The 22,342-nt window shown below is 32.0% G+C and overlaps 5 protein-coding genes across 7 annotated transcripts; 1 reads left to right on the top strand and 4 right to left on the bottom strand.

Annotated features, from left to right (window-relative positions):
* The first annotated feature begins 660 nt into the window (after positions 1-660).
* Positions 661-4,077, top strand: LOC126677374 (putative glucose-6-phosphate 1-epimerase). Of its 3 annotated transcripts, XM_050371950.2 has the most exons (10): positions 661-672; positions 728-800; positions 944-1,082; positions 1,180-1,345; positions 1,440-1,577; positions 1,736-1,834; positions 2,031-2,128; positions 3,242-3,349; positions 3,453-3,534; positions 3,755-4,077. In XM_050371950.2, exons 3-10 carry the CDS (start codon positions 985-987, stop codon positions 3,818-3,820), a joined length of 855 nt encoding a protein of 284 aa, XP_050227907.1. In that variant the 5' UTR covers positions 661-672; positions 728-800; positions 944-984; the 3' UTR covers positions 3,821-4,077. The 3 variants fall into 3 exon arrangements, with proteins under 3 accessions (XP_050227907.1, XP_050227906.1, XP_050227905.1); XM_050371949.2 differs by lacking the exon at positions 661-672 and having other exon boundaries at positions 705-800; positions 963-1,082; XM_050371948.2 differs by lacking the exon at positions 661-672 and having other exon boundaries at positions 727-879; positions 963-1,082.
* Positions 4,065-6,074, bottom strand: LOC126677371 (pentatricopeptide repeat-containing protein At5g66520). The gene has a single exon (XM_050371944.2). The coding sequence runs from the start codon at positions 5,898-5,900 to the stop codon at positions 4,065-4,067; it is 1,836 nt and encodes a 611-aa protein (XP_050227901.1). The 5' UTR covers positions 5,901-6,074.
* Positions 6,075-6,824: 750 nt separating this feature from the next.
* Positions 6,825-8,369, bottom strand: LOC126677375 (syntaxin-112). The gene is made up of 2 exons (XM_050371951.2): positions 7,978-8,369; positions 6,825-7,826 (listed from the first exon to the last, which is right to left on the bottom strand). The coding sequence occupies exon 2, from the start codon at positions 7,793-7,795 to the stop codon at positions 6,908-6,910; it is 888 nt and encodes a 295-aa protein (XP_050227908.1). The 5' UTR covers positions 7,796-7,826; positions 7,978-8,369; the 3' UTR covers positions 6,825-6,907.
* Positions 8,370-14,638: 6,269 nt separating this feature from the next.
* Positions 14,639-16,308, bottom strand: LOC126677378 (phosphopantetheine adenylyltransferase). The gene is made up of 6 exons (XM_050371956.2): positions 16,113-16,308; positions 15,958-16,029; positions 15,654-15,713; positions 15,368-15,462; positions 15,080-15,149; positions 14,639-14,986 (listed from the first exon to the last, which is right to left on the bottom strand). Exons 1-6 carry the CDS (start codon positions 16,230-16,232, stop codon positions 14,867-14,869), a joined length of 537 nt encoding a protein of 178 aa, XP_050227913.1. The 5' UTR covers positions 16,233-16,308; the 3' UTR covers positions 14,639-14,866.
* Positions 16,309-17,683: 1,375 nt separating this feature from the next.
* LOC126677373 (uncharacterized) lies at positions 17,684-22,158 on the bottom strand. The gene is made up of 4 exons (XM_050371947.2): positions 21,386-22,158; positions 21,155-21,257; positions 18,679-18,875; positions 17,684-18,162 (listed from the first exon to the last, which is right to left on the bottom strand). Exons 1-4 carry the CDS (start codon positions 22,027-22,029, stop codon positions 17,898-17,900), a joined length of 1,209 nt encoding a protein of 402 aa, XP_050227904.1. The 5' UTR covers positions 22,030-22,158; the 3' UTR covers positions 17,684-17,897.
* Between the last annotated feature and the right edge of the window lie 184 nt (positions 22,159-22,342).

Below are 22,342 nucleotides of genomic sequence, written 5' to 3'. Positions count from 1 at the left end.
GATCTGATTATAACAACTTTGATTAAATTTACGAAGTTTTGATTAGCTTGCAATTCAATTATAACTTCTTCTTTTTTAATCAAATCTGCAATAAAATGAGCTTTATACACAATTCAACTATAACTTTAGAAAAAAAAAATTAAAAACATATTTTTCCTATACAGAAAGCTCGCGATTTGATTATAACAACTTCGATTAAAATTTACAAATTTTATTAGCTTGCGATTCAACTACAACTTCTTATCAAATATGCAATAAAATGATGTTAAGCATGATTTTGTTTGTCTTTTAAAAGAATGTTTATCATGTATATCATGATTTGAAAAAAAAATCAACACGAATTAAGTTTACGATGTTCTAGCTTATAAATAATTATAAACAATTATTTAATGGGCTAGTTAAAAATTATAGTTCTTTTTTTAATAGATGATTTCGATTTGATTAATTAGTAGTAAAAATTAAACCAGAAAAAAGAAATTGCAATTTTTATTTATTTACATCAAAATTAATTCAATTTAACTATAATCAAATTAACTGATTTAAATGAGAAGTTGAGATGTTAATGTAGCAAATAAATGAAAAGTTTAGGATGTAACCAGCCTTTATAATTGACATCGGATCAGGCACACCGGTTAGCCTCTTGGGCCTTGCTTACACTTGCAGCAAGTACGAAAGGTAAAAAGAAAACAGAAGACAGTAACAGAATATAACAGACATATTCGAGTCAGTAAATAGTGATCGCTACTTGAAGGGGCAGCGTAGCTTCGGATTCATCTCCACCACTGACTCACCATTTTTCTGTAAGTATTCTATGGCGACCGTTTCTATTCCCTTTTCTTCTTCTTCTCTCCCCACCCTTAATCTCCGCCGACTCAATCGGTGAGTCCGTCTCTCTTCCTTTAAATCCTTCTAATTTACTTTTTTTTTCTTGATCGTTGATCAGCATTTTGTTTGCGTATTAGCCGATATCAAAGAAACAGCGGCATGGCATTTGCAAGTGTCAGTAAAGAAGGTGTTGGAGTAAAAGTTAGTGAAGGTGAAGGTAATTTACCCAAGGTTGTCCTTTCATCTCCTCATGGTAGGTTAGTATTTTCATTTCCCCAATTCACTCCTTTTTACTCTACTTTTTGGCTGTCTTCTCTCTTCTTAATTAATTAATTCCTCTATTTTATCGATTAGTGAGGCTGAGATTTATTTATTTGGAGGCTGTGTAACATCATGGAAACTTCCCAATGGCAAGGACCTTCTTTTTGTAAGACCTGATGCTGTCTTTAACAAGAAAAAGCCTATCAGTGGAGGTATTCCACATTGTTTCCCCCAGTTCGGACCGGGTGCTATTCAGCAGGTATATCATGATCCAAGCTCCTTCTAGATTATAATTGGTGTTTTACTATTGAATTCTTTTTGTTTAACTATGCGATTACAAATGTACTTAACAGCATGGATTTGCGAGGAATGTGGATTGGTCCGTTGTTGATTCTGAAATTGTGGAAGGCAGTCCTGTAGTAACTCTCATGCTCAAGGATGGTCCTTATAGTCGCGCCATGTGGGACTTTGGTTTCCAGGCTTTATACAAGGTAGGTGATTACTTCTCTGTAGAGAAACAGTGGTCAGTGTAACAGTAAATCTTTATTTAGTTTAGTGTACTTGGAATTTTTAAGTCACTCAATTTCTCTATCGAGATTCTATTTCAATATTCACATGTCAAGTTTTTCTTCTATTCCACTATTTGCAGGTTGTGCTTGACGAGAAGAGCATTTCCACAGAACTAAAGATTACAAATACAGACAACAAGCCATTTTCATTTACTACGGCTCTACATACATATTTCAGTGTAAGTATCACAACTTTAACAATTAGCAAACAAGTATTATGATGTTTTGCTATCAGATTTGATTTCGACACAAATATTGAGAAGTTGTTTTTTATTACAAAGATAAATGCAGAACTTGGGAACTTGTTTCTGAGATTTACTTAGCTTCAGAAATAACAATGCATTGTGAATATTGATTTTGGACAACATCCTGCAGGCATCTGTGACTGGGGCATCTGTGAGAGGTTTGAAAGGTTGCAAAACGCTTAATAAGGATCCAGATCCTACCAATCCTATTGAAGGCAAAGAGGAAAGGTCAGCAACATTTTTCTTACGTTGTGTTTATATACCAATATGTTCTTTTGTTTTCTTACTCATTGGCAAATCTCGAGAAAGAGAAAGAAGGATAAGTAAAATACGTTTCTTATTTCTGTTTGGTGATTATAACTTAACCTGACAATGTTCGTTTTCTTCTCCATTTGTCAATTTATGCAGTAGTAATGACAATGTCAAATTTACTAGACATTTGAACATGGAAACAATCATCCATCAACATTTTAGCAAAGGCAAGCTTAATTAGGTTAAGTTGTGTTAGATATAATAAAATCATAGTTAGAGTTAGCAACTTTCACCTAATAGTTTACACTTTTGGATTGATTTTATTTACATGGAGTTGGAGTTTCTATTTTTGAAACACTTAGAATTTGATCCATGACAGTTCCTATTTGGTTAATGTTATTGTCCTGCCTTTGGGATCGAGTTACGGGTCTTTGATTCACTATAGGATCAAAAGAAAAAGACCCTGTTTGTTTAGAGTTTCTCCCTTTTCGACCTATATTGAATTGAGTTTAGGGCTCGTTGGAGAGAACCCTTCGATCTCTGAACTTTAGGAGTTCAAACCCTTTTAGTAAAATTATGCTTATTTTATTCCATATGAAATAACGTTTATATAGAAAACAAAGTAAGGTTGACTAGACTAATCCTACCTTAATTAGGAAAGCATAAAACAAGCTAACGACCTGCTGGACTAATCCCACTTTATTTAGGAAAATCTAACCAGCCTAAATAAGGAGAATAACAATATCTAAATAGGAATATAAAGAAAACTAATTTAAGAAATTGACTTTTTCTTTCCATGTGTAAATCTCTTGTAAACCAAGATTGGTTTCTGCGATTCAGGAGTTCCCTTGCTACTGCTCGTAACAGTTAATTATATATTTGAGCACAAGGTAAGGTGGGTGGTTATTCGCATTTCAACCCCGATGGGCATTAGCTTGCGAGAGTGAACTAAAAGAAAAAATATCATAGTTGAAGCCTCACCTAATAGTGTAAAATTTTGTATTGATTGCTTATCTGATAAGTTGAAAACTCAGTAATCCTTTCATAAATTCATTGTTGCACTTTCTAACAACTCTGTTGATAAATCAGGGATGTGGTCACTTTCCCAGGTTTTGTTGATTGCGTTTACCTTGACGCCCCCGCAGAGTTGCAGCTTGACAATGGGTTGGGTGATTTGATAACCCTCAAGAGTGAAAAGTACTGAATTGGCAACGCATTGATGTTTTATTGTGCTTTGTTCACTATATCCTTCATCATCTGATCGCATTTTGGGTTTTTCCATTCTTTTAACTCATGGCAGTTGGTCAGACACTGTACTGTGGAATCCACATCTGCAGATGGAAGCATGTTACAAAGATTTCGTTTGTGTTGAAAATGCCAAGGTATATAGAATTTACTTTCTTCTTGAATAACATTCGAAGCTTTGTGGAGTTCTAGTGCTTGGCTTTTGAACGTAGTTGGTTAGCAAAGTCGTTATATGGTAAATAAAAAAGTGGATATTCTTATTAAATAAGTTTTAGGTTCCGGCATTGACTCTTGGTGAGTAATTTTCTTTAGTGTTATTTTCTCATGGCGCCTACTCTTTCTATGTTGTTAATGCAGATTGGTAAAGTCGAGCTAGAGCCTGGGCAAATCTGGACGGCGAAGCAGCATATCAGCGTTGGCTAAAATGTGGCAGTGAACTGTTTAAGCTTTGATTATAGGATGATACTATCCTTTCTTCCCATTTCCATTTATCTTCGGCATTAGGGAAGATATTCTAGCAATAAGTCACAACAGTTAAATTCTCTTTATGATGTCATTTGTAGTTTAAGTTAATTGAAATTACAGTTCTATACACAGAGTGACAGACTTGAGTGCTTGACTGTAAACATTATGTTCTTACTTTAATCAGGTGTCCCTCATTTTGTGTTCACCAATAATCAGCACAAGTGCATTTCCCATTACTGAAAACATGGAAACGGTTTCTGTCCCGCATGATAATTTCTCTATCATAAATCTTGGAAACAAGTTTCATTACTATGTGGCAGTCCTCACACACTCTGAGATTCTTAACAATTCTTATTGTTGTTCTTGGTTTTGTCCTGATTAGTCCAAATGCAACAGCCAGCCGTTCACTATGCTGATTCATGGCAGTTTCTTTTTCTTCATCGTTGAGATCAAGCAATAAATTCTGTGTTGCAGGTTTATATCCTTCTTGTCTTAACCGCTCTGAGATTTGGTACCACTTGCAGTTAATCTTTTCAATTTCAGGATGGGAATTGTCCCCAGCAAGAAACCCATGGACAGCCCCATCTAGACTAATTGTGCTGCATCCTGGAAGTTTAATTACTCCATTCGCTTTCATAGTCCTCCTTGCTTCAGCTGCTTCATCCCATTCTCCTGCAGCAGCATGAAGGTTTGCTAAGTGAATATAGCGACCGCTATGGCCAGGATCTATTTCGATGATATATTTTGCTATCTGTTTACCTAGTTCTACATTTCCATGAATTCGACAGGCATTTAACAGGGTCCCCAAAATGACTGCATTAGGTGTTATTGGCATTTCCTTGATCAGATCATATGCTTCCTTCAGCAATCCAGCTCGACCCAATAGATCAACCATGCATCCGTAGTGCTCCACTGTTGGATTCAAACCATATACTCTTGCCATGCTGTCAAAAATCGACTTTCCTTCGTCAACAAGTCCTGCATAACTGCATGCTGTCAAAATAGCGGTAAAAGTTGTGAGGTTTGGCTTTAATCCTTCCACTTGCATTTGCATTAATAAATTTAGGGCTTCTCTTCCCTGTCCATGAATTGCAAAGCCATATAGTAGTGCAGTCCACACAAAGATATTTTTCTTACCTATTCTGTTAAACACTGCTAAAGCTTCTTGCATACTACCACACTTTGCATACATGTTTATAAGAGCACATCCTAACATCGGGTCTATATGCATTCCATTCGTCTTAATGTATGCATGAATCCATCTTCCTTGATCCAATGCTCCGAGATGTGCACATGCTGATAATACGCTAGTCATTTCTACTTTGTCTGGTTTTACACCTGCAATCTGCATTTCTTGAAATAGGTCCAGCGCCTTCTCGTCAAGGCCTGCTCGTATGTGGCCAGAAATCATAATTGTAAATGAAACAGCATTTTTTTCTGGGTTGTCTCTGAATAGTTGATAAGCTGTTACAGTGTCGCCGCATTTCATATAGGCATCAATGATCGAGTTCCAAGAGACAATGTCTGGTTCTGCAATTCGGTCAAAGAGTAATTTTGCAGAAGTTATAAAGCCAAATGTTGCATATGCATGAAGAAGGGAATTTGCGGTATAAAGCTGTGAAGCAAAACCCAGTTTTATGATATGCCCATGGACTTGCAGAGTCTCTCCTATGGTCAAACAGGCTTTGAGCAGAAACGGAAAGGTGTGGGAATTGTGTAAAGCAGAATGAGTCAACATTTGATGATAAAAAAGAAAAGCTTGCTCGGGCTGGTTGCTATCGGCATATCCTCGAATCATAGCATTCCACATGAAACTGTTGGGTCTGCTGATTCTGTCAAAAACTGTATTGGCATAGGTTAAGTCACCTGAACTAGGAGAGGCAGCAAAAGCTAGCAGCTTGCTGGTGGTGATGCTTTCTAAATGAAGACCTGTTTTGAGCATCTGGGCATGGATCTGCTTTAATTCCACCATTGTTGAACATCTATCGAGCAGAGATAAAGTCTGTGCCATGGTCGAGTCTAGCCCGACCAATGCCATTGAGTATTTCTGATTAAATTTGTTTCAGCAAAGTTGGATAAGGTTCCTGAGATAATATAGAGCGGAAACCACCCAACGAGTGATAGCTTCTGCTTTTTATGACTTTTGTTCTTTTCTATTTTCCTACAACTTTTTTATTCTTGTTTCAAAACTCTCGTTCTTACACTTGGATTGCTGGTCTCCTGCACTTTGGTTATAGCTAAAAGTTCACTTCGAAAATGACATCTTTGTATTTTTAGTTTGATTTGGTTTTAATAAAAATCTAAAATCAATTCTATTAAATAAAAACAAAATTACATTAAATATTTTTATAAAATTTGGTTATGTTCATCTAAATTTATTCTTTTTGTTTGGTTCATTTTTATTCCATTAGTATAGTTTTAAAACATAATTTGTGATGATTCAATATACTCCCCCGTCCCATAAAATAGAAAAAGTGACTTCTTCAAAAATTTAGAAATTCATTTATTATGGTCAACTTTTTAAAATGTTCCTTTAATAAACTTTAAAATTTTAAAGAGTGGATCATTATATAGCCATTACATTAAATGCTAATTCAAAAATTACGAGTGTTTTGATAATTTATTTTTAACTAATGGACCGTCAAAAATGTCAAACTTTTTCTATTTTTATTGGATTGAGGAAGTATATGTATGTTACGTTTTAGAATAGAGTTTAGTAAAAATCAAACCAGAATTGAAAACTAAATTCTCAATTCATTTACATTTAAATCAATTTTTCAAAACTATTTTAATCAACACAAAATTAACTTTAGGTTTAGTTAATTCAGTAAAACAGTTTAATTCAACTTTTGCTTTGACACAACAAATGAAATTTAGCCAGCAAATACAGATCAACATAAAAGAAAGAACAACAAAAACTAGATTCTAGAGTATGAATGAATGCATACTATATAATATAATATGATAAAAATAAAAATTCATTTCAGAATCCTAAAAGCAGAAACAAGAATGAATTTACATTGCAGACTAAGAAAATAATGAAATTCAAGAAGCCAACAACCCAACAATGCAAACCAAAAGTATAACCAAAAGGACATACCAAACCCAGAAAACCAAAACCTTATTCTTATTCTTCATTTGCTTAGCATAGTAAAGACTATCAGTTCCTCCACTGATAAAATTACCAGCATACCCCACATTTTCTTCGATCTCATTCAACTTCTCCCCTTGTGTTTCCACCAATACCCCCATATCAAGAAACACATTTTGCAGCTTTGTCAAACTTCTCCGAATATCCATCACAGCCTCATGCCTCTCCTTCCCTTCTAATTTCCCTTCAAACACTCGAATTTCGACACTCCCCGAAACGATTTTATCGATCATTTCTTCGCTCGGATCTTCTCCGGTTGCAGTAAAATACCTTCTCTTGAGATCATTTCTGTAATCAGATAAAATCTTGTCTCTTAAAACCTGAAATTCATTCATTATTTCCCTGAACTTAACCCTCAAGCCATTACTGAGAGTTATTCTTGTCCTGTCGATAGGACTTCCTTGTCGATACAAATATGATATTTTCCGATTCGATTGATTGGATCGATCCATCGATTCGAGTCTTGCTTTAACAATCTTGGCTTTCCTTAAAACTGCTGTTATATTAGATTCTATTCGATCTCTTAACCCGCGAAGAACTTTGTTACTGTGAGTAGACTTGGTTTCTTGATCAAGTGCTTGAAGATCAGACAAGAGACTAGTGATCTCTTCCATTTCTGCGTTGATTGCATCAACTTCTTGAAAGAACTGAGACAGATTTGGGTCATCTGAAGTAGGGTTATGGTGCCCCGATTCTAAATCCGATTCGGTTTGAAGATCCATTTGGGCTTGTTTCTTGAGGTCTACATAACTTAAGAATGATTTGGTCATAAGATCATTCATCTTTGCAAGAATTTTGCAAATACACCAATCCCTGCAAAACAAATGTATCAAGAATAAGAAAGAATACTGTTTAAACAGATTCAAGATTTGGATTAAATCAAAAAGAAATATTTAAGAACAGTGGAAAAGATAAAGAAACTGTAAATATAATGAAAACAAGATGAACAAAAAAGAGCAGTTACCTCGAAAAAACTAGGTGCCCTCTGTTTATTCTTTTTTCTGATAATATGTTAGGGTTTGGGGAACTAGAGATTTTGAAGAAAAGAGAGGAGAAAGATTAAGAAAACTGGAAATCCGGGATTTTTAAAGAGGGAGATGAATGGATTTTTTTCAGTTTTATTAACGACTCTTTGAAGAGATTTTTTGAAACGATTCAAAATTCGGTTGTATTTAAAATGGTAGCCGTTACACTACACACCCGCTTCTACACCGCCAAAGTAGGCTGTGATGCAATTTTCCCAACGGCATCGTTTTAGTGCTCTCCTTTGTTTAATTTTCCTCATTGCAATTTTCATGTCTTCGTACTCACACACTAGATATGTTCATGGGCTTGGATAAGGCCAGTTCAAGCCCAGGACTAGAATTGGACAATGATCTTTTGCCCCAAATCTAGCTGGAGGCCCAAAAAAACTAGTTTATAAATTTTAGAGGAAATTAGGCCCAGCACCACCAAAGGCCTAATTAATCTCATGAATACGGATCATAATGTTTCATTGCAAAATCACTACATGAAATAAGCGTGTCTCATACCTAACTTTTCTTTTTTTAATTTTACGATTCTTTTGTATAAAATCAGGTTCTCAGTTTCACCTAAAAGAAATCAATCAAACAACAATAACAACAACAACATTAGTGCTTCGTCGTTATCGGAATCAGCAGAGACTACCTTTTTTGCCATAATCGGAATCATCATATCGTCGTTGATGAATGCCGTCGAGACTACCATTTTGCCATAAACCATATAATTGAAATTTGCAATCGGCTCTCCGCCTTGAGAGCATAAGAAAAAGCGGATGCTCAGCGTCGTAGAAGACGATCGGAGACAGCGGCGGTGGTGCTTGGCGTTACTTGATTTTGTTGAAATGAAATCGCATATTGTAATTAATTTAGGATATTTAGTCATTAGTGAGTTGAGTTATATTTCTTTATTCTTTCTTTTTTGTTCATCTGATGCAACTCTCTGCACAAGATGGGTATGCAATCAATTAGAACTGGAGATCATAGCTTAGTTTAGTTTATGCACATAACATGCTCGATTGTATGACTGAGAGAGTAGCATTGTAAAATAATATGGTTTTTTTTCACCATATATTAATGATATTAGAGCAGCGTTACACCTATATAATAGAGCAGTATAGTAATCACTAGCTAGAGTTGAACAATTGGTTACTCCTCTTAGTTGGGACAAAATTCAGCAAACACTAAAAGTTTGGATCATAAAGACCTGATTGTGTCTTTTTAGTGTTTTTTGCAGTACGCAAATATTTATTAATAGAAACAGTAGAATTGTCCCACCAATTATTGGTTTAGACCCCTTTATTTGTTTGCTCACTCGGTTTAAAATTAAATGTATTGGCAGATGGTAAATGAGGCCAAAAGTTCGGGGGTCTGCTTCTAACATGTGCTATGTATGTATTAAACAAATTCAAGAGCATACTAATGTTGCTTAACCATTAATAGTCTCATCTTTTGTCAACTTATTTGGAGTATAATATTGATTTCTGTTCTTTTATAGCTATCTATCATTAGTGTCATATTCAGTTTTTTTTGTTTTACCATAAAGATTTGCCTACTTCTATTTCAAATGTTAATGAACTAATAATAAACAGATGTTTAGTAAACCGTTAGTAAACCGATAATAAATTAATAGCAAAGTTATTTTTATTATAAAATAAAAATAATAAAGTTGAAACTAATTTAATACATTTTTTATACTATTATTGGTAAACTAATAATAAATTAAATAATAATTTATTTTAACATTTTATGATTTAAAAATAAAAAATAAAATAAAAAATAGTAATTTATATTTTAAGTAAACCAATTATTTTAATTTTAATAATACCGTTAGTACATATTAAGTTAACCGTTGGTAAACCTAACAATTTTTTTAATGAAGTGAATTTGTTTCAGCTTAGGTTTCTATTAGGCTTCAAGAACAGCAAAGAGACCCCATTGTTTATCATTTTTTTTAGTGGGATTTTTCAATTTGGCGGTTGTGGCATTCCCTTTGCACCACTCCATGTAGATATGAAAGTCCCATTTGTATTGCTCTTGGTTTGCTTCTACTTTTGTGGTTGATAGCAATTTGGTTCAATGTGAGCAATTTGGTTCAATGAAAACACGAAAATTGTTCTAAGGGGTAACATACAGAGCATTTATTGCTTTTTGTATCCTTCTCGGGCATTATTGCTTTTTGTATTTATTTTTTTAAATAAATTTTAAATGCTATGATTTATGTTGTTTCTATAATTCTAAAACTGTTGTCTAATTCTTAGTAAAACGATAGTCAATTGTTAGTAAACGATTAGTAAATTAATTTATCTTTTAGTAAAAGGTTAGCAATTTTTTTAGTAATTGAAAATGAATGGTGTTGGGTAACCAATGGTTAACATTGGGTAAACCGTTGGTTAATTTATAATAAATTTTATTTTGAATATATCATTAATAAAATCGTTAGTAAACTGTTACTGAATTTTATTTTTTATTGCCAGTTAACCAATGGTGTACTAGTGGTACACCCATAACCTTATTTTTAGTACACTGTCAGTAGACGTTGGGTTAACTGTTGGTAAATGTGTAATAATTTTTATTTTGAATATATGGCTATAAGTTGTAGTATTTTGTGTAAATAAGTATATTGGCCTTTTTATATTTTTATTTTTAGAATGTCGTTAGTGAACCGTGAGTAAACCGTTTATCTTTTTTAGTAAACCAACAGTCAACCATTGGTAGTTAACTAATGGTACACCAATAACCTTATTTTTAGTACACCGTCAGTAGACGTTGGGTTAACTGTTGATAAATGTGTAATAATTTTTATTTTGAGTATACGATTATAAGTTGTAGTATTTCGTGTAAAAACGTTTATTGGCCTTTCTATATTTTTTATAATTTTGCTTTTAGAATACCGTTAGTGAACCGTGAGTAAACCGTTTATTTTTTTTAGTAAATCGTTAGTAATGTGATAGTCAACCGTTAGTAAACTTATATTTAGTAAACCGATATAAACGATAAGTTTAGTATTTTATAATTTTAAAAAATAAACAATAGTAAATTTTTTTTAAGTAAACTGATAGTCAACCGTTGGTAAACTTATATTTAGTAAACCGATATAAACAATAAGTTTAATATTTTATAATTTTAAAAAATAAACAATAGTAAATTGTTTTTTAAGTAAACTGATAATAAACCGTTGGTAAATTTATATTTAGTAAACCGATATAAAACACAGGTTTAATATTTTATAATTTTAAAAAAATTAACAATAAGTAAACTGATAGTAAACTATTGGTAAATTTATATTCAGTAAACCGTTACTAAATCGATAGTCAACCGTTGGTAAATTTATATTTAGTAAACCGATATAAAACATAAGTTTAATATTTTATAATTTTAAAAAAATTAACAATAAGTAAACTGATAGTAAACCATTGGTAAATTTATATTCAGTAAACCGTTACTAAACCGATAGTCAACCGTTGGTAAATTTATATTTAGTAAACCGATATAAAACATAAGTTTAATATTTTATATTTTTTAAAGAATAAACAATAATAAATTGTTTTTTAAGTAAACTGTTGGTAAATTTATATTCAGTAAACCGTTACTAAACCGATAGTCAACCGTTGGTAAACTTATATTTAGTAAACCGATATAAACCATAAGTTTAATATTTTATATTTTTTAAAGAATAAACAATAATAAATTGTTTTTTAAGTAAACTGTTGGTAAATTTATATTTAGTAAACCGATATAAACCATAAGTTTAATATTCTATATTTTTTTTAAAAATAAACAATAGTGAATAGTTTTTTAGGTAAACTAGTAGTAAACCGTTGGTAAATTTATATTTAGTAAACCGTTACTAAACCGATAGTCAACCGTTGGTAAATTTATATTTAGTAAACCGATATAAACCATAAGTTTAATATTTTATAATTTTTAAAAAATAAACAATAATAAATTGTTTTTTAACTGATAGTAAACCGTTGGTAAATTTATATTTAGTAAACCGATATAAAAAAAGCATCCATAAGCTTTTTGTGATGATGTGGGTATGGAGAAGTCTGTATGAAATAACAGTGTCATTTTTATGTATATGTATATATATATTGGTGGCTTATTTATGAGTGTTTTTATTTCTATTTTCACTATATATGTTTACCATGAGACAACATTATTATGATCCATTTTCTATTTCTTAAGAGATGTGATTTTTAATAGAGATTGGTTTCTTTAATAGTTAGAAAGTCCTTATTTTTTGTGATTTTCTTGTCAAAGATAGGAAATTAATAGCAATATGTTAATATTAGTTGTAATATACTATTAGTAAATGTTAGGTTAACCGTTGGAAATTTGTAATAATTTTTATCATGATTATATGGTTAATAAATTGTTGGTAAACTTGAATTGTGTATTTTAAACAAACTTCACTTTTAAAAAAATTAAAAAATTTATTTTTAGTACAACCGTTAGTTAAATGTGAGTAAACCGTCGATAAATTTATAGTTAATTTCCATCTTTTAAGAAATTAATATAATTTTTGTGATAGTACACCGTTAGTTAACCGTGAGTAAACTGTCGATAAATTTATACTTACTTTTCAAAATATTATTTCCATCTTTTAAGAAAAATAGCCAGCAAAGTCGCAATCGATAAATTTATACTTAATTTTAATAATACCGTTAGTAAACCTTAAATTTATACTTAAATTTATACTTAATTTTAAAAAGTGTTAGTACCTAAACTTGTTCTGTAAGTGTTGAATTTAATTAGACAAAAGTGTTAGTACCTAAGCTAGGCCAAAATCGAGTCACCCACACCTGCAAACAAGAATAGCAGGACAAAAAGAAGAATTAAAGTGAAGAGAACATGCACAAATCAACAGTGTTGCTAAATGTATGATAAAACAAACATCTTTCTCTGCCATCTTCCTCTCTATTAGAAACCCATGAAATAAGCTCATTTTTCAAACCAGTGATACGCTTCTCAACTTTCTCACCCAAATCAAATCGAAGCAACTCACCCATTTCAACAATAAATGCAGTTGTATGAAATTTCACTCGGCAAAGTTGGTCAAATTCGAGTCAGCCACCAATTCCACCTCCGAACACACAACTACTTGCCCCGATTCAAATCTGAGAAATTATAGCCGGTGATTTTCAGTTCCGCTGCCGGAATCTCGATTCCAGCGACACTAAAGGAAGAATAGTAAATCAGACTAATGCGAATTTGATTCTTGTAAAGATTCTCATACCTGTTTAAGAAATCGTTTTACGATCTTTGGATGAATCCATGGCGGATCGGGACTGTTTTTGGTTTCTCTAGCTAGTTTCTTCGTAGGTCTATTCAACAATTGAAACAAGCTAAATAGACTAAGGAGTAGCAGATGTTACTTATCAGAATTGAAAAAGTCGTATTTTTGCAAAGAAACTTGAGTCAAATGGTAAAATTATTATTCTTTTAGTCAATAGGTATGAGTGAGAATATTTTGTCTATTTGAGGGTATTTGTCTAAAAATCTCTAAATTTTATATGTAAGTCCATCCAAATCCGGCCCGGACCCGCAAATATATAGTGTTTGGGCTAGATTTGGATAGATAAACAAAGACCGAGTCGAACTTGTACTGAACTTGAGCTTGTATAAAAAAAATAAAAAAGCCTGAAGGGTCCGGCCTGAGCCCGGCCGATGAACAGGTCTATCGCACATTGATCATCAAGCGACATTATTTAAATTTTAATTTTTTGTTCGCAAATTAGAAGAAAATTTAATATCCTTTTGCAGAATAAAAATATTATTATTTTTAAAATTTTTTTTGTTAGGAGGAGATTTTATTTTTCTTTGCTCTTTAAAAATACAAAAAAGTTCAGATGGGTGCATGATAATATGATAGCCAAAATGAAGCATGTTGAATTTAAATAAAAGAAAAAATCACATGACTGGTATTTGGAATTTTTTTGTGTTCAAGTTTTGGTATTTTTTTATTTGTGTTTTAACTTTTTAAAATATATCAAAGGACTACTCAATCATTTTTCGATCACCTGATTACAAATAAGTCTAAAAATAAATTTCAAGTTCGCTATTATAATTTTGATTCCAAGTTAATAAGTTATTTGCCATTTTTGTTTGCTACTATGATAAAGAAATTGAAGGACATGTGAATTGTTTTTTTTTTTTTTAGAACAATGGGGGACCGAAAAGCAGCTAAATATCACATGTTTGCTATATCTTTATACAGTTAAAAATATTAATTAAAAAAATCAAATATTAAAATAGGTATAGTCAGCAAAATTAAGACACCAAAAATATAAATTGTTAATAACTTAATAAATAAATGAATCCTCAAAATGACATAATAAAAACCTAAAAACTGAACTGTTGCCTCAATCAAGAGAAACATTACTAATTATTGCGATTTCAAAAGCACCTCTGCTATAGGAAACATCTATAATATACCTTTGTAAATCATATAATCAAATTACATCATTTCTATTAACTTATCTAGAATAAATAAATTATTAATTCATATAGTATATCTTTTAACTAACTAAAATATAAATATATGTTAAATATGTTTGTAAAGAGATAAAAAAAACCAAGTTCTTCCAAAAGATAAGGGAAGACACAATTATCTCTAGTTTTTATCATAATCCATTCTGAATAGAAACAACTGAAGATTTTATGGTATTGTGTGAAAAGCATGTGTAGAAGAACCACATTGCTTTATTTCTATGTATTCCGTAAAATATATTTTAAAAAGAACACCGTAGAGATCACATCAAGAAATTATTCTAATTCGTGTGACATATTCGCTAAAGCCGTAGTCTAATACGCTGAAGTGATTGAAGCTTAAAGTTCCTTTTCTGAGACTGGTTGTTTTTGAGCCTTGTCAGCCTCAAGTCTTCTTAACATGGTGGAGCTGAGCTTATCTCCACTAGATCCTTCAGAAAGAAGATCCACAACCTCAATCTGCTCATTTAAGATTATTTCAATTCTATTTCAAGACATTTATACAACAGATGCAGACCACAGTACATTTATGAATGAGAAGGAAACTCAAACCTTTAGAAGTGGAAGTCCTTTCTCAGCCCTCTTCTTATTAACCGAGATCCCACCTGCTACGGTCTCCTTACTGCCGCAAAAACAAAAACTGGTCATAAATAACGAGAGGGGCCGGTGATGAGTGAAACTTGAGATCAATTCAAGGGATGATACTAGTAATTATCTCTATATTTATTGGAAGAGTGATATCTGATTAAGGGACCAAATTGTAGTAACTTATAAAAGCAAAGTCAAAATCAGGAAACGAAGATGAGAACTACGCGAACATAATAAACAAATGAAACTTACCTTACAACTATAGCCTCCAAATTTGGATCAACGATTGAAGGTCCATAGGGATCTATAATAGGTTCAACTTGAACTGCAAGTTCAGATTTTATAGACTGCACAAAAGATATAAGTTTGATGATGATATTAGGGGTTCCATTTAGAGATACAAAGCATGCACAAGGAAACCACATGAGCTGCAAAACTAATATTGGATATGAAGATCAAACTGATTATATGCAGTTGAACACAATGACCTAGAATTTGAAAGATTGAAAAAAGCATTCTTTGCAAATGTAAGAAATACCTTGATGAAATTTTGAACATTCCGCATCCTTTCTTGAATGGGCTGTATCAAGTAAGCAAACTGCAAATACAAAAATTTCCAATCTCTTCAATGGAAGAAAATTGTCAATTTGCCTAAGTCAAACTACACAACAACAATTGTTTTCCAATTGTAATATCACAATAATCAATGAATAAACATGTTCCTACTTTTTAAAATAGAGCATATTTAATTTACTTTTAGCTAAGACAATTTACATCTCCTTAAATAGGAACAATATTAATAAGCAAAGAAAAAAAGATGATTAAGAAGAAATAAATGAAACCTGCTTATTGGTGAGCATAGGACCATCACAAACTCCAACAACAATTCTATTTCTAGCTAGCTCTGCTGATGCCTACAATCAACAAAATCATTTCTTTTTGATTTCAGAATTTACCAAACAGAACTAAAATTGAAAACAAGAATTGAGTGGGTTACCTTGAGGAAAAGGCGATGGCCGTCGTGTAACCGGTCAAAGGTGCCACCAAGAACAACAGCATCATAGGTATTGGGAGGTGATATTTTTTCCTTGATCAAACATTCCTCCACAATTCCCATTTACTTACTCTCTTTCTCAGTGATAGCCAGCAAAGATATGAATATGTATCTTCTTCCTTTGGATTTGAATACTATTTTGTTATCACTATTAATTTCTCGTTTCTAATTGGCTTAATGCCTTAAAAAAAACCCCGACCTTTCATCTTCTTTTCAATCCTAACCTGACGTTGAAAAATTGTCAATTTTATCCCAGTTTGCGTTTTTTCATTTTAATTGTACCCTGAAGCATAAAATTGATCTTTATTTATTTGACAAAAGTTCAATAATTTTTTTAAAATGGTCAATTTAATATAAAAAGTTAATCTAATGCAAAAAGGGTCAATTTAGAGAATTTTTACCAAATAAAAAAAATCAATTTTATACTTAAGGGTACAATTGAAATGAAAAAACGTAAAATAAAATTGACAGATTTGCAACGTTAGAGTAGGATTGAAAAGGGAATGAAAGATCAGGGTTTTTTTAAGATATTAAGTTTTCAAATATAAAAAGCCAAAAGTTTTATAAATTTTGATAGGCTTAATTCCTTAAAAAAAACCACACCTTTCACTTTTTCTTCGTTTATACCATGATCTTGTAAAAACAACATTTGTACCTTTTATCCACAAAAAAAAACATTTGTACCTAATTTTGGATTTTTATGTTTCATCCCTATACAAAAGCATTAAATTGTACTCTTTTTATTGGGAAATGAGTTTAAAACATACCTTTTTCTATTTTAAAAAATACAAATAAATCCTTAAACTTAAAAAATAATCAAATACATTCAAATAATTAATTAATTTTTTTAATTTTATAAAATAATAAAAAATTAAAAAAATTATTATTATTTTTAATTTTTTTGTCGGAAATATTTTTTAAAAAAATTAAAAAAAATCGGATTTATTTTTTATAAAAATTATTATTATTTTTAATTTTTTCTAAAAAGATGGTATTTTTGTACTATTAATAACATTAATATCTAATTAGTATATAAGTTAAAAATGAAGGATTGTTTTAAACTCTTTTTCAAATAAAAAAAGTATAATTTAATGTTTTTGGGTAGAGATGAAACATAATTGGATACAAATGGTGTATTTACAAAGTCAAAGTATAAACGAAAAAAAATGTAAGGTGAGGGTTTTCTAAGGAATTAAGCCGATTTTGGTACAACGAACCTGGACCTTTTCGCATAGGAATTAGTTAGTTGTGGCTTTGGTGAAGCTTAAATAATGTACCCAACATATAAGAGGAAAATTGTTTTATTTTGTAATTTGAGTTTATATTGCATTGCAGATGAAGAGGTAACAAAATGCTTGCATTTCTTTTCTTTATCAAGACTTGATAATTTTATCAAACACCACATAGTTTTACTTCCCTCAAAAAAAAAAATTATAGTATCATATTAAAAAGTATATAGTTTTAATTTATTTAATCTTAAACAATTATAAAAATCTAATTAAAATAAGAAATAATTCATCAACAAATTGAGCCTCTCAAGAAACCATTTAATGCAGCTCTTAACTATTCTCAACTGTATCCATCCAAAATGCAGACCCTACATGTCACATTTCCTTCAGAAAGAACACAAGCGGTCGCCACTTCAATGAATTACTACAATGCTAGTAAATATTGTGAACCTATATGATCAGTAATCCTAGCGATAAATAAGGGACCACAAATAACAGTTTAAGTGTGGTTAACTACAGTTAAACACTCTCTTAAGAAATTATGTAATTGCAATTGATATGTGTCTGGATAAGCTCGGTAGTGATCCACATGAGGAGATGATTCAAAATTATAGCTTAACACTTTCCTTCCCATCGTCCTCTGAACCTCCATCTCCGATTCAATAGATTGAAACGGAACAACCTTGTCTGCTGTGCTGTACATATAAAGCTGAGGGCAATTAGGCTGCTCCTTCGTCAGGACTGAGATTGTTCTTCTTAACTTCCTGCAATTATTAGTTAATCATTAGAACGGTTCATTTAAAAACCAACCAACCAAACTGACTGAATTAATTCATTTAATTCGGTTAATATATAAAGAATACTCTTTCTGTCTCAATCTAATTGATACAAATTTTCTTTTTGAGTGTCATTGTGATTGATAGTTTTCATTTATATGATATTTTTTTACTCTAATTTTTCTTTTTTTTGCCAACGACAAATAATGCCGTTAAAGAGATGCTATGTATATAATCATTTTAATGTAATATGAGAATTTAAAAGTACAATCATTGAAGTAAGCATTAAGTATAGAGAATAGCAATTAAAGGAAGTAAAAATATTCAGTTAATTCAGTTAATCAAATATTTTAACGTAACTGAATCAAACTTTTCAAATTAACTGAGTTAACTAAAACTTCTAACCAAGTTAACCGGAATAGATCGATTAATTCGGTTATCTGAATTTGTGCTCACCCCTACTTATCTGAAAAATAATTATTGAAGGATGTGTAGGAAACTAACCGATCTACATCAGGCAACTTCAGTATGAAAGAGAATAGCATCTCCAATAATGATAGCACCATGGCTTCAACCAAAGGTGGTTCCTTCGAGTTGCCAGATTGATGTTCTAATCCATTTATTTTGCTCATCTCACCCAATTGTTGCGCTGTAGAGCTTCGTTTCTTCAACAAAGCAGCAGAAAATCCAGCAGCCCAGACCTGGCAGCATGGAAGAACAACATCACAAGGCATCCTTTTGTTTTTGCCGATTTATCAACAACGATCAAATACTCATAATGACAGATATAGATACTCTGGTAGGATCCAACATAAATTATTGTCTGCTTCCAACATACATCAATATTAAACAAGGTTCATCTCAGGAAAAAAAAATGAAACTATGTCATTCAACAAAGTCACAGGACTAAAATCCTGTCAATTGTGCATGCATCAGGAAGATCTTATAATTTAATTAGATGAATATAATTAACTGTTATACCCGAGGATAACTGCAAAGAAACTTCAACTATCTCATAGCAAAAAACTCGTTTCCAGAAATTACGAAGTTCGGTTACGGTAAGATAAATCATTATTTGGTTTCTCGGTAGTGTTCAAGTAGATTTTCCATTTTACTGTGCAGTATTTGTCGCAAAAGCAATGAGATTACAACACATGAAAGAAAGGGTGAATCATAATGCAACATTTGTGAAATTATGATACTTCATTAACCTAGGAACTTTCCAATTCTAGGCAAGATCTAGCTCTTCCCAGATCACACAACAGTCTAAGACAGTTGTGGCCCGCCATGATGTCCCTAAAATAGCAAGAGAGCTGAATAAGGTCTCCAGCCTTAAAATTTTCCCACAGTATTACATTCTAAAGAAGAACAAAATCAAAAAGGCATGCTTCATAGTTTGTCAATCGGCATGGTGGACAAAGAAACATGTAACACGATTGTTTAAACATTTAAGAAAGACAGAATTAACTGAACAAAGAGCATTATAATTGTCAAGAAAAGAAATGAATAATTCATGAAACAAATTTACAAATAAACAGTAAATGTACAAGCAAAAGCAAGAATATGCCAGTACGTACAGAAAAAAAATCAAAAGTTAAATTCCAAAGCTCCAATGACCAATTAAAGCAAGAAATAAAAATAGATATCCAAGAAAGCATCTATCGCAAGCACCAAGAAAACATGATCAACCATGGATTGCAAAATGCAAAACAAACAACATGCATATTCCCTGTAAATTTACCAATTAACTGAACATTAATAATCCATATATCCAAAACAAGCATATTGAGCACTTATGATATGCAGACAATAATTGAATTTACCAATCCAAGGTTAACTTAAAAATTTACTCACGGGATTTATAAGTTCCAACTATATGCACAGGCGAGGAGGATCTTGTTTTTAAATTAGCTGAAATAAGGTTACCTTTGTTTATTACAAGATTTATAGTACATATATGCCACACTATGGTACAATGTCTCTCCTCTAGCAAACGTCAGGGCAATTTTAAGGGCATTGTTAAGCGTGAAGGATACAGCAACTTTCTTGCTGAAAAACATTCAAGTATAATTCCGGTTGGAATTAGTAAAATTCCGTTTACCACTAAGTAGAAATTCTATTTCAATAACAGACAGCAAAAAAATAGAAAGAATATATTAAACAAAACATTAGAGTCCAACTAAATCGGCAGCTCTACTAAGGTTCTCTCATCGGGGATCCTTGGGGAAGAGAAGAGGATCAAGTTAGCTGATTTCAACAATCACTTGTTTTAATTCAACATATTGATGTATAAGAAGTTTTCTTCTCGTACGGCCCGAGAAAAATGATTTGAATTCCACAAGATCTAGTTTCAAGGATGAAATTTCAACTATATAGTCACAATAAGCTATAACTTCCCCGTTATTTCTAGCAGGACAAAAGCTCACACTTGCCATTTCTACAAGAGCTAAGAGACAGTCATGACCAGTGCTGCTAGGCATATCGGTCAGATGAATTAGCTGTATGGGTTTAACTCTTTCTCAAGCATCACTACCTAGTTATATGAACAGCAAATCTACAAAAAGCCTTACTGCATAGATTGTCAATCAGCATAGTGAAACCAAGCAAAACATATGGAATGATGAGAAGGACAAGTAAGAAAGGTGGGAGTATAGCTCAATTCTGAGATTGAAAAAAAGCACACATTCGATCATTAAAAAAAGCTAATTTATGTGCACAAGAGAGTCTTATTTCTACAATTCAAATTACAATCTCAGTAGTCAATAGACTCAATACTAAGTTAACTACAAAAAGAATTAACAAGAAGATCGACATAACGACTAACAAGTAACTATATAGTATGATATGCACTAAAAGTTTATAACAAGAAAATGTAAACATCTTGAATCTTATAACATATATCAATAGCTTCAACATATGAAAATCAGCACATAAAGTAAGTAGACAATCAGTAAATCTAAGAATCAATAATATAAAAAACCTTAGGGTTAAACGGCTCGCCCCCTCCGGAATCAAAAATACAACCTTTAATCTTCTCTTTCAAGTCCTCTCTATCTCGCAAAATGTCGAGAATATCACCATACCTGCAAACAACAACAACAACAGAAACAAACACATAGTTATTACCATCAACTCAAATGCAAATGGATCAATCAAAAACCAATTTATAAACAGCACAGAAAAATCAAAAATTGAAGTCAAGAGAACATACACAAACCAACCAGTGTTGCTAAATGTATGAAAAAACAAACATCTTTCTCTACCATCTTCCTCTCTATCCGAAACCCACGAAATCAGTTCATTAGCCAAACCAGTGACACGCTTCTCAACTCTCTCACCCAAATCAAACCGAACCAACTCACCCATGTCCACAATAAATGTAACAGCATGAAACCCTCTTGAATTATACCACTCCACATATTTTTTTAAATGTTTCTGCTGTGCTCCAAGCCAACCCAACAACACTACAGTCACAACTGGTCCGTCGCCACCCGAAATACCAGCATTGTTCTCATTAATGACAGCTTTGTTCCATGTGAAAATGGGATTATTTGAATTGGACTTGAAATTGGAGGTGAAATTGGAATTGTTAAACGATAGGTCATTTAAGAGACGAGAAAAGGAAAGAGAGAGAAGAGAATTGTTGATAAAGATTGGGGTTGAATTTGGATTTGGTGAATAGGAAGAGCGGATTTGAAGAGGGCGGTGGCGGTGATGGAATTTACGGTGGTGAGGGATTGTTAAAGATAGATGAGAATGAAATGGAGAAGATTGGGAAGAAATGCAAGGAGGATTAACGAGGATAGATGATTTGGTGAGGAGCTGGCGATTCAAAAGCCTGACTGTAGCTTCCATTGATGAGTGGAAAAATTGGATGTGATCAGAGTATACGAGAGAGAGAGACTTGAAATGTGAGTTGGGGATGGTGTAACAAGAAGGTCCTCGCCGGGTTGTTGCACTTGCCACTGAGAGTTTTTAGTATAAATTAATTTGAAGTTAAATACTATAAGAACAATTTTATAGTCTAATATTAAAAACATTACACTAACTGATTCTAATTATTTAATTAATTAAATAATTAATAGCATATATTTTATTTACATATTAGATTTATGAAGAAATTATAATTAATAATTATAAATTAAATAAGTTGAAACAGCAAATTGCA

The sequence above is a fragment of the Mercurialis annua genome, linkage group LG4 (assembly GCF_937616625.2).
Source record: "Mercurialis annua linkage group LG4, ddMerAnnu1.2, whole genome shotgun sequence".
NCBI classification, from domain to species: Eukaryota; Viridiplantae; Streptophyta; class Magnoliopsida; order Malpighiales; family Euphorbiaceae; genus Mercurialis; species Mercurialis annua.
Note: the sequence above shows the minus strand (reverse complement) of the source record. Positions and strands in the feature narration are given on the sequence as shown.

Bases quoted from the DNA above. Each gene is read 5' to 3' on its own strand.
- LOC126677374 (XM_050371948.2), top strand. From the start codon at position 812: ATGGCGACCGTTTCTATTCCCTTTTCTTCTTCTTCTCTCCCCACCCTT. The intron at 2,129-3,241 runs GTCAGCAACATT...TTGATAAATCAG, and splicing joins ATTGAAGGCAAAGAGGAAAG to GGATGTGGTCACTTTCCCAG. The intron at 3,535-3,754 runs GTATATAGAATT...TTGTTAATGCAG, and splicing joins TTTGTGTTGAAAATGCCAAG to ATTGGTAAAGTCGAGCTAGA.
- LOC126677371 (XM_050371944.2), bottom strand. From the start codon at position 5,900: ATGGCATTGGTCGGGCTAGACTCGACCATGGCACAGACTTTATCTCTG.
- LOC126677375 (XM_050371951.2), bottom strand. From the start codon at position 7,795: ATGAATGATCTTATGACCAAATCATTCTTAAGTTATGTAGACCTCAAG.
- LOC126677378 (XM_050371956.2), bottom strand. From the start codon at position 16,232: ATGGGAATTGTGGAGGAATGTTTGATCAAGGAAAAAATATCACCTCCC. The intron at 16,030-16,112 runs GTAACCCACTCA...TGTTGATTGTAG, and splicing joins GCCATCGCCTTTTCCTCAAG to GCATCAGCAGAGCTAGCTAG. The intron at 15,150-15,367 runs GTAAGTTTCATT...TTTTTGCGGCAG, and splicing joins TTGGAGGCTATAGTTGTAAG to TAAGGAGACCGTAGCAGGTG.
- LOC126677373 (XM_050371947.2), bottom strand. From the start codon at position 22,029: ATGGAAGCTACAGTCAGGCTTTTGAATCGCCAGCTCCTCACCAAATCA. The intron at 18,876-21,154 runs GTTTTTTATATT...CCATGCTGCCAG, and splicing joins GCGAGCCGTTTAACCCTAAG to GTCTGGGCTGCTGGATTTTC. The intron at 18,163-18,678 runs GTTAGTTTCCTA...TAATAATTGCAG, and splicing joins AAGTTGCCTGATGTAGATCG to GAAGTTAAGAAGAACAATCT.